Source organism: Dryobates pubescens, chromosome 35, assembly GCF_014839835.1.
Source record: "Dryobates pubescens isolate bDryPub1 chromosome 35, bDryPub1.pri, whole genome shotgun sequence".
In the NCBI taxonomy this organism is placed as follows: Eukaryota; Metazoa; Chordata; class Aves; order Piciformes; family Picidae; genus Dryobates; species Dryobates pubescens.
The window spans coordinates 6895585-6913100 of NC_071646.1; the positions used below are offsets into that span (position 1 = coordinate 6895585).

Here is a 17516-nt window from a genome sequence, read left to right on the forward strand (position 1 = left end):
CTGGTGGCCCGCGGGGTGCTGAGCCCCGGGGCCGCTGCCTCCGGGGCCGCTGCCGCCGGACGCTGCCTCCGGGGCCGCTGCCGCCGGGGCCGCTGCCGCCGGCCGCTGCCGCCGGGGCCCCTCCAGCCGGACGCTGCCCCCGGGGCCGTTTCTGAGGATTATTTTTGCTAACTTATTGTCTGGGGTTTGTGTCTTCTTGTTTTATAAAATAAAGCCATCCTTGTGTGGCCTGCTGCAGCCTTCCCTCCCCTGCTGCAGCCTTCCCTCCCCTGCTGCAGCCTTCCCTCCCCTGCTGCAGCCTTCCCTCCCCTGCTGCAGCCTTCCTTCCCCTGCTGCAGCCTTTCCTGCCCTGCTGCAGCCTTTCCTGCCCTGCTGCAGCCTTTCCTGCCCTGCTGCAGCCTCTCCTCCTCCTCCTGCAGCCTCCCCTCCCCCTGCTGCAGCCTCCCTTCCCCTGCTGCAGCCTTCCCTCCCCTGCTGCAGCCTTCCCTCCCCTGCTGCAGCCTTCCCTTCCCCTGCTGCAGCCTTCCCCTCCCCTGCTGCAGCCTTCCCTCCCCTGCTGCAGCCTTCCCTCCCCTGCTGGCCACCCTCTCTGTGCAGGGTTTCCCCTAGGGCACAGATTCACAGCATCAGAGAAGCCCAGGATGGGTTGGGTGGGAAGGGTCCTGCAAGGGCATCCAGGGCTCCAGCAGCCTCACACCAAAGAGGTTTCTCCTCCTGTTGAGGTGGAACCTCCTGGGTTCCAGTCTGTCTGTTGCCCTTGGTGTCACCATCTCATAGATCCACAGAACAGTTTGGCTTGGAAGGGAGCTCAAAGCTCAGCCAGCTCCAGCCCCCTGCCATGGGCAGGGACACCTCCCCCCAGCACAGCTTGCTCAGGGCCTCATCCAGCCTGGTCCTGAACACCTCCAGGCAGGGCACAGCCACAGCCTCCCTGGGCAGCCTGTGCCAGAGTCTCCCCAGCCTCACTGCCAACAATTTCTTCCTCCTCTCCAGTCTCAGTCTCCCCTAAGAAGTTAAACTCATGGAGCCAAAGGGACAGGCAGTGAGCAAGAGCAACCTCAAAGCTCAGCCAGCTCCAGCCCCCTGCCATGCCCAGGGACACCTCCCCCCAGCACAGCTTGCTCAGGGCCTCATCCAGCCTGGCCCTGAACACCTCCAGGCAGGGCACAGCCACAGCCTCCCTGGGCAGCCTGTGCCAGGCTCTCCCCAGCCTCACTCTCCACAATCTCTTCCTCCTCTCCACTCTCAGTCTCCCCTCTCCCAGCTCAAAGCCATTGTTCCTCCTCCTGTCCCTGCCAGCCCTTGGCCCAAGTCCCTCCCCAGCTCTCCTGGAGCCCTTCAGGTCCTGGCAGGCTGCTCTGAGGTCTCCCTGGAGCCTTCTCCTCTGAGGTCTCCCTGGAGCCTTCTCCTCTGCAGGCTGCACAGCCCCAGCTCTCCCAGCCTGGCCCCACAGGGGAGGTTCTGCAGCCCTCTGCTCACCTCGGTGGCCTCCTCAGGACCCAGACAGAAGGAGGCCCAAGGCAGCAGTGCTTTAAAATCCAGTTTATTGGAACACACACACATCCTGTCCTGCCCCCCACCCAGGGTTTTGGAGTCCATGCAGTACCAATAATATGCTGAAAGGAAAGAGGGCACCAAGGGGAAGGGCTTCACTGACTCTTCAAATGAAAAAAGGATCTCAGACTGGAGGAGGAGGCAAAAAAGAACACACCCAGAGGGACATGGTGGCTGTGGAGCCTCCCAGATATTGCACTTCCAGACAGCACATGGTAAGGGTAAGGTCATTCCAGCCATCAATAAATAGCACACCAGAAACAGGGGCCACACAAGGCAGAGGAGACAAAGAGATCCTAACCCTACGGGGGGGAGAAGTGGGAAGGGTTCAGAGCCCTGCCCCTAGCCTGGGGGCAGGAGGGGAGAGCATCTCCTCTGCACCCAGAGAGGGAGGGCTGGGCAGGGCCACCCCAGGCTGCTGGGTGCCCTGCTGTGTCCCTCCAAGCGCCCCAGGAGGGTGCCCTCTGCTGCTGGGCACGGCCTGGCTGGCAGCCACCCCCGGGGGGCAGGCCCAGCCCTTCCCCACGCAGCCCAGGGGCAGCCTCCCTGCTGGGGGGCACCTGGCAGCAGCCCAGAAAGCAGCACCCTGGCTGCCTGCCCCTTGCAGACAGAGCTGCCTCACCCCCCCAGGGGCTGGCTCCTGCTCCAGCCCCTGCAGCACCGGCCCTGGCACTGGCCCTGAGGGCAGCCCCTTGCCCAGCGCCCCCCAGCACGAGGATCTTGGTGAGGCTGAACCTTCCTTGGCTTCAAGTCCCGTGGGCAGCAGCAGCCCTGCTGCCCAGGGCTCAGGTGAGTCAGTGCAGCAGCCCAGGGAGCCTTGGCAACGTGAACCAGGCAGCAGAAAGGGTTCCAAAGCTGGCAGCCCACCTCGGGGGTGTCCCTGCTGCCAGGCGTGGAGGGCACCACAGGGGTGGATGGCAGCATCCATGGCCCATCCCTAGCAGGGACAGGTGGGAGCCAAGCTGTGGGGAGCCAGGGAAGCTGTGGGGTGCATGAGTGGGAGGGAGAAGATCCTTTGTGGTCCCCAGCAGTGAGACTGCAGCCTCTGTTGGTCTGTGCTGAGGAAGAGGAGCAGGCCCTGGGCTCTTGTCCTGAAAGGCAGCCAGCACCTGGCCGTAGGGACAGTGGGGAAGTGCTGAGGAAGCAAGGGGGAAAGGCCCTGTGAGGATGGTGGCTCACCTCCACCCCAGCACCCCCAGGCCACCAAACCCACACACTGCTGGTGAAGATTCCTCCTGGCACAGGGGAACCATCCCCCAGGGTACAGCAGGAGCCTCCCTGAAGTGCTTGGCTATCCTTCCCTCATCCCAGGGGGTCCTCCCCGTCTGGGATGGCATCCTGGGCTCCCCACTGGAGCTGCCTGGCCAGGGACTGGCCAAGCCTTGTGTGCCTGGGATGCTGAGCATCCCTCCTGTGTCCTCTCAGGGTTCTGTGAGCCTCAGTGGTCTCTTCCCCCACCACTGAGGTCCCCATGGTCCTCCACGGCAAGGCAAAGCTTGGTGAAGGCAGACCCCTGCCTGGGTGATGCTGGGCAGAGGATGCTGGGCCTGCTGCTCTCCTCTGGGTCCCCATCCTCCAGCTCCAAGGCCTTGGGTCCTCCTTGCACTTACCCAGGGCTGGGCTGGCTCCCCTCAGGCTGACCCTCAGCAGGAGTAGGTCCGGACTGTGGAGCTCTCCAACCTTGGCGACCCAGAGGCACCGACTGGGAGGCAGCCAAAGAGCACAGCAATTAGGCACTGCCCCAATCAGCCCTCAGCTCCCCTGCCACACCTCTGCACTGCAGGCACACGAAGGTGAGGCTGCTCTGAGGGTGGCTGGGGAGCTGCCAGCCTGACCCCTGGGCCACCAGCACCCTGCTGCCCCGGGGGTCTGTCCCCAGCTGTCATTGCCCTCAGCCAGGTGCCAGCTGCAGCTTCCAGGGAGGGGGTGGGAAAGGCTGAGCAGAAGTTTGACCCAAGCCACTGGATGGAAAGCTGGAGACAGGAGGAGAGCTGGGCCTGGGGCTGGGAGGTGCAGCTTCTCCATTCCCACATGCACTTCTCAGCCTGCTGAAGCCACCTCTGCACCACTGGGGCTGTGGCAGGGACAGGGGCACCAGGCTGGCAGCCCCAGAGAACAAAGCAGGGGTGACCTGGGTGGAGCTTGTGGCTGCCCACAGCCTCGGGAAGGACCAAGGCAGCTTGCAGGAGGAGTGGGCTGGGGGCAGAGGCCAGGAGCTGTGCTCAGCTCAGAGCCAGGAGAGCAGCAGCACAGGCAGCAGCTGCCAGCCTTGGGCAGGAGCTGCTCAGCAAGGCTGGGACTGAACTGAGCTGGAACTGAGTCCCCTGGGGCTGGTCTGCAAAGGGCAGGAGGGACAAGGCTGGCCCAGACTGGGCTGCTGCTTCCTGCCAGCTCCCAGAGGGGTCTGGGGAAGAGGGCTGGGGAGGAGCAGCTGAGGGAGCTGGGGGGGTTGAGCCTGGAGCAGAGGAGGCTGAGGGAGACCTCATTGCTCTCTGCAGCTCCCTGAGAGGAGGCTGGAGCCAGGGTGGGGGTTGGGCTCTGCTCCCCAGGCTCAGGGCACAGAAGGAGAGGAACTGGCCTGGAATTGTGCCAGGGGAGGCTGAGGTTGGAGAGGAGGCAAAATGTCTTTGCTGGAGGAGTGGTCAGGGCCTGGCAGAGGCTGCCCAGGGAGGTGGTGGAGTCCCCATGGCTGGAGGGGTTGCAGCAAGCTGTGGCCATGGCTCCTGGGGCCAGGGCTTGGTGGCCATGGGGGGGTTGGGTTGGGGTTGGCCTGGGTGGTCCCAGAGGGCTTTGCCAACCTCAACACTTCTCTGATTCTAAAAGAGAAGCTCCAGGTCCCAAGGCTGCTTCCAGAGGGGCACAGAGCTGTGCAGGCACAGAGCCAGCCTGGAGGGCCCAGGGAAACCACTCGTGGCCATGGTTGGGTGGCCACGGGGGGGGGGGGTTGGGTTGGTCGCCGCTGGCCAGGATGACCTCGGAGGGCTTCGCCAACCCAACCAACTCGGTGACCCCCAGGTCCGAGCAGGGCCGGGAGATGCCCCTGGGGAGGGGGCAGGGGGGAGGGGAGGGCGTGACCTACCTTCTGGGGGCATCTTCTTGGCGGGGGCGGGCGGGGGGGGCAGGGGCACCATGCTGGTGACGCGGAAGCCGGCGGGCAGGGTCTCGGCCGAGCCGCTCAGCAGCGTGATGCTGTGCAGGTCCCGCGGGCGGAAGCGCTTGCGCCACGACGGCGTCCGACGGAAGCTCTTCTCGTCCCCCTGCCGGGGCGCAGCGGCGCGGGGCTGCCACCGGAGCCGGCACCGGAGCCGGCGCCCCCTGCGCCCCCGCCCCCGGCCCCGCCCCCGCCCCCCGGCACGCCCCCGGCCCCGGCCCCGCCCCCCGGCACGCCCCCGCCCCCGGGGACAGCCCAGAGGGCGGAGAGGCCTGGGGCGGGACGGGCTGAGGGGCGCCGGGCAGCTCTCTGTCCTCCCGTGCCAGCTCTCTTGCCCTCCCGTGCCAGCTTGCTGCCTCCGCTCCCTGCCTGCTTCCGCTCCCTGCCTGCCTCTGCTCCGCGCCTGCCTCTGCTCCCACCCTGCCTCCGCTCCCTGCCTGCCTCTGCTCCGCTCCCTGCCTGCCTCTGCTCCCTGCCTGCCTCTGCTCCGCTCCTTCCCTGCCTCCGCTCCCTGCCTGCCTCTGCTCCGCTCCCTGCCTGCCTCTGCTCCCTGCCTGCCTCTGCTCCGCTCCTTCCCTGCCTCCGCTCCCTGCCTGCCTCCGCTCCCTGCCTGCCTCCGCTCCCTGCCTGCCTCTGCTCTGCTCCCTGCCTGCCTCTGCTCCCTGCCTGCCTCTGCTCCCTGCCTGCCTCTGCTCTCCCCCCTGCCTGCCTCTGCTCCCTGCCTGCCTCTGCTCCCTACCCTCCCTACCTCTGCCCTCCCCGCTGCCTCTGCTCCCTCCCTGCCTCTGCCTTCCCCCCTGCCTGCCTCTGCTCTCCCCCCTGCCTGCCTCTGCCCTCCCCCCTGCCTGCAGGATGTCTCCTGCCTTGGAGACACCAACACACAAGGCCCAGAAAGACCTCAAGGGATGCATCTACCCTTGGCCTGACAATGGCAGCTGGCAGTGGCTGCTTCTCTCAGTGCTCTCCAGATTGAGTCCTGAATGCTCTGCTGTCACATCCCATGGAGGAAAGCTACACACAGGAGAGACCTACAGCAGCCTTGAGTGACCTGGGGCTAGTGGGAGGTGTCCCTGCCCATGGCAGGGGGGGTTGGAACTGGAAGATCTTCAAGGTTCCTCTTCCCCAGTGCCTGTCCCTTTGGCTCCATGAATTTAACTCATTAGGGGAGACTGAGAGTGGAGAGGAGGAAGGGATTGTGGAGAGTGAGGCTGGGGAGACTCTGGCACAGGCTGCCCAGGGAGGCTGTGGCTGTGCCCTGCCTGGAGGTGCTCAGGACCAGGCTGGATGAGGCCCTGAGCAAGCTGTGCTGGGGGGAGGTGTCCCTGGGCATGGCAGGGGGCTGGAGCTGGCTGAGCTTTGAGCTCCCTTCCAAGCCAACCCTTCTGTGAACCTCTGAATTGCCTCCTCCAGAGACTCCACAGGAGAGGTTTCCAGCTGCTCGAAGGAGCTTCCCTCTCCCACCAGCTTTACCCATGGCAGTTGTGTCCTGCCCAGAAGATCTGGGATCAGATGGCCAGAGCCTGGAGCCAGCACTAAAGGGGCTGCTGAGGAGAGCTCAGTGCCTGAGCCTGGGGCCAGAAATGCTGCACCAGGCTCTTCCTCTCCTGCCTCCACAGCCTGCCAGCAGGCGCCCCGGGGGCCTTGCCCCACAGTCTGAGCTAGCCCTGCTCCTGCAGCTGCTCCAGAGAGCCTGGCACAGGCTCTTTGACACCCTTGGGGCAGGAGGGGGCCCTGCCTGCCCTGGCTCTTGCCCCAGAGGGGGAGCTCAGCAGGCTGGGGGCTGGGGGAGGTTTGCCACTCACGTCGTCCAGGCGGCGATCGGTGCCCAGGGCCAGCAGGTTGTTGAACTCCCGCTCCAGCACCTGGCGAGCCTGGAAGACACAGAGGGAGGAAGGCTCAGGGGGGGAACAGCCCCCAGCCCCAAATCCCTCCCCAGAGAGGAAGGCTCAGGGGGGGAACAGCCCCCAGCCCCAAATCCCTCCCCAGAGAGGAAGGCTCAGGGGGGGAACAGCCCCCAGCCCCAAATCCCTCCCCAGAGAAACCCCCCAGGGGCCACCTGAGTGCTCTGCTCTGAAAGACACAGCTGACTTGGTCCAAGCTACCTGCAGGGAGGTGGGAGCCAGGTGGGGGTTGGGCTCTTCTCCCAGGCAGCCAGCACCAGAACAAGAGGACACAGTCTCAAGCTGTGCCAGGGGAGGTTTAGGCTGGAGGGGAGGAGGAAGTTCTGTGCTCAGCACTGCTGAGGCCACAGCTGGAGTCCTGTGGCCAGCTCTGGGCTCCTCAGGTCAGGAAAGAGGTTGAGCTGCTGGAAGGTGTCCAGAGAAGGGCAACAAAGCTGGGGAGGGGTCTGGGGCACAGCCCTGGGAGGAGAGGCTGAGGGAGCTGGGGTTGCTTAGCCTGCAGGAGAGGAGGCTCAGGGGAGACCTTCTTGCTCTCTGCAACTCCCTGAAGGGAGTTCCAGAGTTCTGTGGCTCTGTGAGTGGTGCCAGCCTGGGAGGCAGGCAGGGATGATGCCTTCAGTTTAGACTGGATGTGAGGAACCAGCTCTGCACCAGGAGGGTAGGGGAGCACTGGCACAGGTTGCCCAGGGAGGTGCTTGTGGCTCCATCCCTGGAGATACTCAAGGTGAGGCTGGACAGGGCCCTGAGCAACCTGCTGTGGTGTGAGGGGTCCCTGCCCACGGCAGGGGGCTGGAGCTGGCTGAGCCTTCAGCTCCCTTCCAGCCCTGCCAGCTGGATGTGGCTGTGAGCAACCTGCTGTGGTGTGAGGGGTCCCTGCCCACAGCAGGAGGCTGGAGCTGGCTGAGCCTGGAGCTCCCTTCCAGCCCTGCCAGCTCTGCGATCGCTTCTCTGCCTCTCCAGGGCTCTGAGCCTGCGGCTGGGGCAGTCCCACTGCAGCCCTGCCCCACGGCAGCCCCCCCACCCCCAGCGACCCCCTGCCCCCGGGGGGGTGCTGCCCTCACCTGGGTGTTCTGGGTGGGGATCTGCAGCACCAGGGCCAGGCTGTTGTGGTCGAAGTTGTCGTCGAGGGCCAGCAGGGCGCCGTGGACGCCGCTCTCCGCCAGGTTGTTGGCGTACTCCCGCAGCCCCACCGACTGGATCCAGTGGATCACCTGGTCGTTGGTCCACACCAGCACGTCTGCAAGAGAGCCACAGCGGGGCCTGGGGCCACCTCACCCCCCCCTCGTGCTGCTGGGGGGGCCCTGAGGATGCCCATCACACGGAATCACAGAGGAGAGACCTCGGAGAGCATCAAGGCCAAGAGATCACCGACCCCAACTCAGCACCCAGACCCTGAGTGCCTCAGCCAGGCTCTGCTTGAACAGCCCCAGGGGTGGGGGCTCCACCACCTCCCTGGGCAGCACAGCCCCAGGGCCAATCTCTCTGGCTGGGAAGAACTTTCTCCTTACCTAGAGCCTAAAGCTCCCCTGACACAGCTTGAGACTGTGTCCTCTTGTTCTGCTGCTGGGGGCCTGGGAGAAGAGCCCAACCCCCACCTGGCTCCAACCTCCCTTCAGGGAGTTGCAGAGAGCAAGAAGGTCTCCCCTGAGCCTCCTCTCCTGCAGGCTAAGCAACCCCAGCTCCCTCAGCCTCTCCTCCCAGGGCTGTGCTCCAGACCCGTTCCCCAGCTTGTGCCCCAGACCCTTCCTCAACCCTGTGCCCCAGACCCCTTCCCAACCTTGTGCCCCAGACCCCTTCCCAGCCCTGTGCCCCAGACCCCTTCCCAGCCCTGTGCCCCAGACCCCTTCCCAGCCCTGTGCCCCAGACCCCTTCCCAGCCTTGTGCCCCAGACCCCTTCCCAGCCCTGTGCCCCAGACCCCTTCCAACCTTGTGCCCCAGACCTCTTCCCAGCCCTGTGCCCCAGACCCCTTCCCAACCTTGTGCCCCAGACCCCTTCCCAGCCTTGTTGCCCCAGACCCCTTCCCAGCCTTGCTGCCCTTCTCTGGACACCTTCCAGCATCTCAACATCTTTCTTGGCTCCCTCCTTTGTTCCAGGAATGATCCTATCAAGATCTCCCCAGGCATGGAACAGGGAAGAGGGAGCCAAGCTTCACGTCCAGCCTAACCCCTTAGGGCATGGCTGAGCGGTCAGAGAGGTCTTAGGGCGAAGGTTGGACTCCATGAGCTTGAATTTCTCTTCCAAGTGAGACAACTCTGTGATTCTGTGCAAGTAAGTAGCTAGAGAAGGAGAGGAACTGGCCTGAGATTGTGCCAGGGGAGGCTGAGGTTGGAGAGGAGGCAAAATGTCTTTGCTGGAGGAGTGCTCAGGGCCTGGCAGAGGCTGCCCAGGGAGGTGGTGGAGTCCCCATGGCTGGAGGGGTTGCAGCAAGCTGTGGCCATGGCAGCTGGGGCCAGGGCTTGGTGGCCATGGGGGGGGTGGGTTGGTGTAGGTAAGGAGCTGGGGGTGTTGAGCCTGGAGAAGAGGAGGCTGAGGGAGACCTCACCAACCCCAACTCACCACCCAGACCTGAGTGCCTCAGCCAGGCTCTGCTTAAACACCCCCAGGGGTGGGGGTTCCACCACCTCCCTGGGCAGCACATCCCCAGGGCCAATCTCTCTGGCTGGGAAGAGCTTTCTGAGCACCATCAGATCCCTTCCTGCCCACTGCAGGGGCTCAGGGCACCCCCAGCTTGCTCAGCCTCCTCTTCCCCTCTGGTTGTCCTGAGGTTCCCTGCACACCTGGCTGCTGCTTGCATCCTCATTATGGATCATGTCCCTAATTATCCCAGCAGCTGCAGGGGCTTGGGATTCATTTTCAGTTGGTTTCTGCCTGGATTCCATAGAAGCAATCAAAGAATCACAGAATCAATAAGGTTGGAAGAGACCTCAGAGCTCAGCAAGTCCAAGCTGTCCCCCAGCACCTCCTGACAACCAAACCCTGGCTCCAAGGGCCACATCCAAGCCCCTCTGGAACACCTCCAGGGATGGGGACTCCACCACCTCCCTGGGCAGCACATCCCAAGGGCCAACCTCTCTCTCTGGGAAGAACTTTCTCCTCCCCTCCAGACTGAACCTCCCCTGGCACAGCTTGAGACTGTGTCCTCTTGTTCTGGTGCTGGGTGCCTGGGAGAAGAGCTCAAACCCCCCCTGGCTCCAACCTCCCTTCAGGGAGTTGCAGAGAGCAAGAAGGTCTCCCCTGAGCCTCCTCTGCTGCAGGCTAAGCAACCCCAGCTCCCTCAGCCTCTCCTCCCAGGGCTGTGCCCCAGACCCCTCCCCAGCTTTGTTGCCCTGGCAAGGGGGGGCTGGACTGGAGGGTCTCCAGAGGTCCCTCCCAACCCCCACCAGGCTGTGCTGCTCTGTGGTTCTGCAAGCAGATAAAGGCACTTGCAGCAATCTCCTGGGGACACAGCAGGGAGCAGCCCCTGGAGAAGATCCCCTGGCTGTGAGTGCTCAGAGGGAACCACAGAGCTGGCAGGGCTGGAAGGGAGCTCAAAGAGCATCCAGCTCCAAGCCCCTGCCATGGGCAGGGACCCCTCACACCACAGCAGGTTGCTCACAGCCACATCCAGCTGCCAGGGCTGGAAGGGAGCTCATGGCTCAGCCAGCTCCAGCCCCCTGCCATGGGCAGGGACCCCTCACACCACAGCAGGTTGCTCAGGGCCCTGTCCAGCCTCACCTTGAATATCTCCAGGGATGGAGCCACAAGCACCTCCCTGGGCAACCTGTGCCAGTGCTCCTGGTGCAGAGCTGGTTCCTCACATCCAGTCTAAACTGAAGGCATCATCCCTGCCTGCCTCCCAGGCTGGCACCACTCACAGAGCCACAGAGCTGGCAGGGCTGGCAGGGAGCTCCAGGCTCAGCCAGCTCCAAGCCCCTGCCATGGGCAGGGACACCTCACCCCACAGCAGGTTGCTCACAGCCACCTCCAGCCTGGCTGCAAACACCTCCAGGCAGGAGGCTTCCACCACCTCCCTGGGCAGCCTGTGCCAGGCTCTCACCACCCCCCTGGGCAACAACTTCTTCCTCACAGCCAATCTCAATCTCCCCTCCTCTGGCTTGGATCCATCCCCCCCAGTCCTGTCCCTCCCTGACCCCCTCCAAAGTCCCTCCCCAGCTTCCCTGCAGCCCCCTGCAGCTCCTGGAGGGCCACAGTTAGGTCTGCTTGGAGCCAGGGAATGATTTCCTCCTGGCCAACAGGAGGGAGCCCAGGGCTGGGCAGGCCTTGGGGGGTCCTGCAGAGCTGCCCCCTGGCTGCTGACCTTTGAGCTCGTGCTGGGTCTCCTCTCGCCTGCGCTCCAGCTCCTTGCGGTCGTAGTTGAGCCTCTTCAGGCACATGATGCCATACTGCAGGCTGGTGCTGCAAGGACACCAGGGGTCACCAGCCCTCAGCAGGGCACAGCTGCACAGCTGCCTTGGAGGGCCCCCACTTCCCTGCCTGCTCTGCCTGCCCCCCAGGGGAGGCTTGGGCTCAGGGCTGGGTCGGGGCAGCCGCGGCCCGAGAGGAAGATCTGGGCTGGAAGGTGGGGAAGGTCCTTCCCTGCCATGGCCATGCCCCAGCCCCACCAGTTATGGCCTGGGAGCTCTGGGATGCAAGGGAGAAGGAAGAGGCAGCCCTTGGGGGCTGTTCCAGTCTGAAGGGTTCATCCCAGGAGCAGAGAGGGCCCTGGCAGCCCCAGGGACACAGCCCCAGCCCCATGGACACAGCCCCAAGGACTCAGCCCCATGGACACAGCCCCAGGGATACAGCCCCATGGACACAGCCCCAGGGATACAGCCCCATGGACACAGCCCCAGGGATACAGCCCCAGGGACACAGCCCCAAGGACTCAGCCCCATGGACACAGCCCCAGGAACACAGCCCCAGGGATACAGCCCCAGGGACACAGCCCCAAGGACTCAGCCCCATGGATACAGCCCCAGGGACAGAGCCCTATGGACACAGCCCCATGGACACAGCCCCAGGGACACAGCCCCAAGGACACAGCCCCAGGGACACAGCCCCAAGGACACAGCCACAGCCCCATGGACACAGCCCCAGCCCCATGGATACAGCCCCAAGGACTCAGCCCCAGGGACACAGCCCCAGGGACAACAGCCCCAGCCCCAAGGACACAGCCCCAGGAACATAGCCCCAGGGACACAGCCCCAGGGACACAGCCCCAAGGACACAGCCACAGCCCCATGGACACAGCCCCAGGGACACAGCCCCAGCCCCATGGATACAGCCCCAAGGACACAGCCCCAGGGACACAGCCCCATGGATACAGCCCCAAGGACACAGCCCCAGGGACACAGCCCCAGCCCCATGGATACAGCCCCAGGAACATAGCCCCAGGGACACAGCCCCAGGGACACAGCCCCAAGGACACAGCCACAGCCCCATGGACACAGCCCCAGGGACACAGCCCCAGCCCCATGGATACAGCCCCAAGGACACAGCCCCAGGGACACAGCCCCATGGATACAGCCCCAAGGACACAGCCCCATGGACACAGCCCCAGCCCCATGGATACAGCCCCATGGACACAGCCCCAGCCCCATGGACACAGCCCCAGGGATACAGCCCCAGGGACACAGCCCCAAGGACACAGCCCCATGGACACAGCCCCAGGGACACAGCCCCAGGGACACAGCCCCAGCCCCATGGATACAGCCCCAAGGACACAGCCCCAGGGATACAGCCCCAGGGACACAGCCCCAGCCCCATGGAGACAGCCCCAGGGATACAGCCCCAGGGACACAGCCCCAAGGACACAGCCCCATGGACACAGCCCCAGCCCCATGGACACAGCCCCAGGGATACAGCCCCAGGGACACAGCCCCAGGGACACAGCCCCATGGACACAGCCCCAGCCCCATGGACACAGCCCCAGGGACACAGCCCCAGGGACACAGCCCCATGGATGCAGCCCCAGGGACACAGCCCCAGGGACACAGCCCCAGCCCCATGGACAACAGCCCCAGGGACACAGCCCCAGGGACACAGCCCCAGCCCCATGGACAACAGCCCCAGGGACACAGCCCCAGCCCCATGGACACAGCCCCAGGGATACAGCCCCAGGGATACAGCCCCAGGGACACAGCCCCAGGAACACAGCCCCATGGAAAACAGCCCCAGGGACACAGCCCCATGGACAACAGCCCCAGGGACACAGCCCCAGGGACACAGCCCCATGGACACAGCCCCAGCCCCAAGGACACAGCCCCAGGGACACAGCCCCATGGACACAGCCCCAGCCCCATGGACACAGCCCCAGGGACACAGCCCCAGGGACACAGCCCCATGGATACATCCCCAGGGACACAGCCCCATGGATACAGCCCCATGGATACATCCCCAGGGACACAGCCCCATGGATACAGCCCCATGGACACAGCCCCAGGGACACAGCCCCAAGGACTCAGCCCCATGGATACAGCCCCAAGGACACAGCCCCAGGGACACAGCCCCAAGGACTCAGCCCCATGGACACAGCCCCAGGGACACAGCCCCAGCCCCAAGCACACAGCCCCAAAGCCCCAGCCCCAGGGACACAGCCCCAGGGACACAGCCCCAGCCCCAAGCACACAGCCCCAAAGCCCCAGCCCCAGGGACACAGCCCCAGCCCCCAGCCCACGGGGGGAGCTGCTGGAGCTCAGCCCAGCCCGGGGCAGGGCAGGAGCCCCAGGCACATGGCCCCAGGGGCCTGCAGCAGCTGAGGGCTCACCGGTGGAAGCTGTCTACCATCTTGAGGTGCACCCTGAGGTCCTTCTTGGTGAGGTGGTCGAGCATCCTGGCGTCCACCAGGCACTCCATGAAGTAGCTGCGGTACTGCGGCAGCCCCAGGCTGGGCAGCCACTCGTTGCCGATCCACTCATGGTTCATGTCCCCGTAGGCCAGGGTCTGCGGGGGGCAGGGGGAGAGGCTGGGCAGCAGGCAGGGCCTGGGGGAGCTGCAGACCCCCCAGGAGTGCTGCAGAGCCCCCAGGAGGGCTGCAGAGCCCCAGGAGTGCTGCAGAGCCCCCAGGAGGGCTGCAGAGCCCCAGGAGTGCTGCAGAGCCCCAGGAGTGCTGCAGAGCCCCAGGAGTGCTGCAGAGCCCCAGGAGGGCTGCAGAGCCCCAGGAGTGCTGCAGAGCCCCCAGGAGTGCTGCAGACCCCCCAGGAGTGCTGCAGAGCCCCCAGGAGTGCTGCAGAGCCCCAGGAGTGCTGCAGAGCCCCCAGGAGTGCTGCAGAGCCCCAGGAGTGCTGCAGAGCCCCCAGGAGTGCTGCAGAGCCCCAGGAGGGCTGCAGAGCCCCCAGGAGGGCTGCAGACCCCCGGGAGGGCTGCAGAGCCCCAGGAGTGCTGCAGAGCCCCCAGGAGTGCTGCAGAGCCCCAGGAGTGCTGCAGAGCCCCCAGGAGTGCTGCAGAGCCCCAGGAGGGCTGCAGAGCCCCAGGAGTGCTGCAGAGCCCCCAGGAGGGCTGCAGAGCCCCAGGAGTGCTGCAGACCCCCCAGGAGGGCTGCAGAGCCCCAGGAGTGCTGCAGAGCCCCCAGGAGTGCTGCAGACCCCCCAGGAGTGCTGCAGAGCCCCCAGGAGTGCTGCAGACCCCCCAGGAGTGCTGCAGAGCCCCCAGGAGGGCTGCAGACCCCCCAGGAGTGCTGCAGAGCCCCCAGGAGGGCTGCAGAGCCCCCAGGAGTGCTGCAGAGCCCCAGGAGGGCTGCAGAGCCCCCAGGAGTGCTGCAGAGCCCCAGGAGGGCTGCAGAGCCCCCAGGAGTGCTGCAGACCCCACAGGAGGGCTGCAGACCCCCCAGGAGTGCTGCAGACCCCCCAGGAGGGCTGCAGAGCCCCCAGGAGGGCTGCAGAGCCCCAGGAGTGCTGCAGACCCCCCAGGAGTGCTGCAGAGCCCCCAGGAGGGCTGCAGACCCCCCAGGAGTGCTGCAGAGCCCCCAGGAGGGCTGCAGAGCCCCCAGGAGTGCTGCAGAGCCCCAGGAGGGCTGCAGAGCCCCCAGGAGTGCTGCAGAGCCCCCAGGAGTGCTGCAGAGCCCCAGGAGTGCTGCAGAGCCCCCAGGAGGGCTGCAGACCCCCCAGGAGTGCTGCAGAGCCCCCAGGAGTGCTGCAGAGCCCCAGGAGTGCTGCAGAGCCCCCGGGAGGGCTGCAGACCCCCCAGGAGTGCTGCAGAGCCCCAGGAGTGCTGCAGAGCCCCCAGGAGGGCTGCAGACCCCCCAGAAGTGCTGCAGAGCCCCAGGAGTGCTGCAGAGCCCCCAGGAGGGCTGCAGACCCCCCAGAAGTGCTGCAGAGCCCCAGGAGTGCTGCAGAGCCCCCAGGAGGGCTGCAGACCCCCCAGGAGTGCTGCAGAGCCCCCAGGAGGGCTGCAGACCCCCCAGGAGTGCTGCAGACCCCCCAGGAGTGCTGCAGAGCCCCAGGAGGGCTGCAGAGCCCCCAGGAGTGCTGCAGACCCCCCAGGAGTGCTGCAGAGCCCCCCAGGAGGGCTGCAGACCCCCCAGGAGGGCTGCAGAGCCCCCAGGAGTGCTGCAGAGCCCCAGGAGGGCTGCAGAGCCCCCAGGAGTGCTGCAGAGCCCCCCAGGAGGGCTGCAGAGCCCCCAGGAGTGCTGCAGAGCCCCCAGGAGTGCTGCAGACCCCCAGGAGGGCTGCAGAGCCCCCAGGAGTGCTGCAGAGCCCCAGGAGTGCTGCAGAGCCCCCAGGAGGGCTGGAGAGCCCCCCAGGAGGGCTGCAGAGCCCCCAGGAGTGCTGCAGAGCCCCAGGAGTGCTACAGAGCCCCCAGGAGGGCTGCAGACCCCCCAGGAGTGCTGCAGAGCCCCCAGGAGTGCTGCAGAGCCCCAGGGGGGCTGCAGAGCCCCCAGGAGTGCTGCAGACCCCCCAGGAGTGCTGCAGACCCCCCAGGAGGGCTGCAGAGCCCCAGGAGGGCTGCAGAGCCCCCAGGAGTGCTGCAGAGCCCCCCAGGAGGGCTGCAGAGCCCCCAGGAGTGCTGCAGAGCCCCAGGAGGGCTGCAGAGCCCCCAGGAGTGCTGCAGAGCCCCCCAGGAGGGCTGCAGAGCCCCCAGGAGTGCTGCAGAGCCCCCAGGAGTGCTGCAGACCCCCAGGAGGGCTGCAGAGCCCCCAGGAGTGCTGCAGAGCCCCAGGAGTGCTGCAGAGCCCCCAGGAGGGCTGCAGAGCCCCCCAGGAGGGCTGCAGAGCCCCCAGGAGTGCTGCAGAGCCCCAGGAGTGCTACAGAGCCCCCAGGAGGGCTGCAGACCCCCCAGGAGTGCTGCAGAGCCCCCAGGAGTGCTGCAGAGCCCCAGGAGGGCTGCAGAGCCCCCAGGAGTGCTGCAGACCCCCCAGGAGTGCTGCAGACCCCCCAGGAGGGCTGCAGAGCCCCAGGAGGGCTGCAGAGCCCCCAGGAGTGCTGCAGAGCCCCCCAGGAGGGCTGCAGAGCCCCCCAGGAGGGCTGCAGAGCCCCAGGAGTGCTGCAGAGCCCCAGGAGTGCTGCAGAGCCCCAGGAGGGCTGCAGAGCCCCCAGGAGTGCTGCAGAGCCCCAGGAGTGCTGCAGAGCCCCCAGGAGGGCTGCAGAGCCCCAGGAGTGCTGCAGACCCCCCAGGAGGGCTGCAGACCCCCCAGGAGTGCTGCAGACCCCCCAGGAGGGCTGCAGACCCCCCAGGAGTGCTGCAGACCCCCCAGGAGGGCTGCAGAGCCCCTGGATGGCCCTGGGTGACCCTGCTCTGGCAGTGGGGTTGGCCCTGGTTGGCCTGGATGGCCTGGGTGACCTGGGTGACCTGGTTGGCCTGGATGACCTGGTGGGCCTGGGTGATTTGGGTCTCCTGGATGGCCTGGTTGACCTGGTTGACCTGGATGACCTGGTTGGCCTGGTTGACCTGGATGACCTGGATGGCCTGAATGACGTGGATGGCCTGAATGACCTGGATGGCCTGGTTGGCCTGGATGACCTGGTTGGCCTGAATGACCTGGATGGCCTGAATGACCTGGATGGCCTGGTTGGCCTGGATGACCTGGATGGCCTGAATGACCTGGTTGGCCTGGTTGACCTGGATGACCTGGTTGGCCTGAATGACCTGGTTGGCCTGAATGACCTGGATGGCCTGGTTGGCCTGGATGACCTGGTTGGCCTGAATGACCTGGATGGCCTGGGTCTCCTGGATGGCCTGGATGACCTGAATGACCTGGGTCTCCTGGATGGCCTGGTTGGCCTGGATGACCTGGGTGACCTCATTGACCTGGATGACCTCATTGACCTCCAGAGGTCCCTTCCAACCCCTATTGTTCTGTGCCCCCCTCCCACGATGTCCAACTCCCCCTCCCACAACGCCCCCCGGAGCGCCCAGGGTGCCTCACCTGTGCCCAGCTGCCCTCCTCTGTGTCCTGAGGGACACATGCAGCATGTCAACAGAAAGGACAGGGACAGTCAGTACCTGGCAGCCCTGCCCCAGGGGGGCACATTCTGTCTGTGCTGTGTGGGACTCTCCTGGCCCTGCCGTGACCCAGAGGGGATGGAGTCGACCTGCAAGGCTCAGGGCATGCTGGGGACATCCCAGCTCTGCTGGGCCCAGCTTCCACTCCAGAGGCTCTTCCCATGGGCAGCAGGCTGCAGATGGCACAGAGAGAGGGGCTCATGCCTCTGCCCAGGGGAATGTGAGCAGTTCTTGGGCAGGGCAGGGCAGGGATCCCCTGCTACCCCCTCTGGGCTGGGCACTGGGGAGGCCACTCCTCAAATCCTGGGCTCAGTCTTGGGCCCTTCACTGCCAGAAGGACACTGAGAGGCTGGAGCAGGGCCAGGGAAGGGCAACAGAGCTGGGGAAGAGGCTGGGGAGGAGCAGCTGAGGGAGCTGGGGGGGTTGAGCCTGGAGCAGAGGAGGCTGAGGGAGACCTCATTGCTCTCTGCAGCTCCCTGAGAGGAGGCTG

The 17516-nt window shown here is 65.9% G+C and overlaps 1 protein-coding gene across 1 annotated transcript in view; it reads right to left on the reverse strand.

Annotated features, from left to right (window-relative positions):
* Positions 1-2059: 2059 nt before the first annotated feature.
* Positions 2060-17516, reverse strand: part of LOC104296242 (liprin-alpha-4) — a 74663-nt gene continuing 59206 nt past the window's right edge. Inside the window, exons 14-21 of the mRNA XM_054176312.1 lie at positions 16950-16976; positions 13353-13528; positions 10905-11002; positions 7668-7843; positions 6508-6576; positions 4634-4811; positions 3165-3256; positions 2060-2689 (exon numbers count right to left, since the gene is read on the reverse strand). Coding sequence (XP_054032287.1) covers positions 3198-3256; positions 4634-4811; positions 6508-6576; positions 7668-7843; positions 10905-11002; positions 13353-13528; positions 16950-16976 — 783 coding nt within the window. The 3' untranslated portion in view covers positions 2060-2689; positions 3165-3197. The remainder of the gene's footprint in view (positions 2690-3164; positions 3257-4633; positions 4812-6507; positions 6577-7667; positions 7844-10904; positions 11003-13352; positions 13529-16949; positions 16977-17516) is intronic.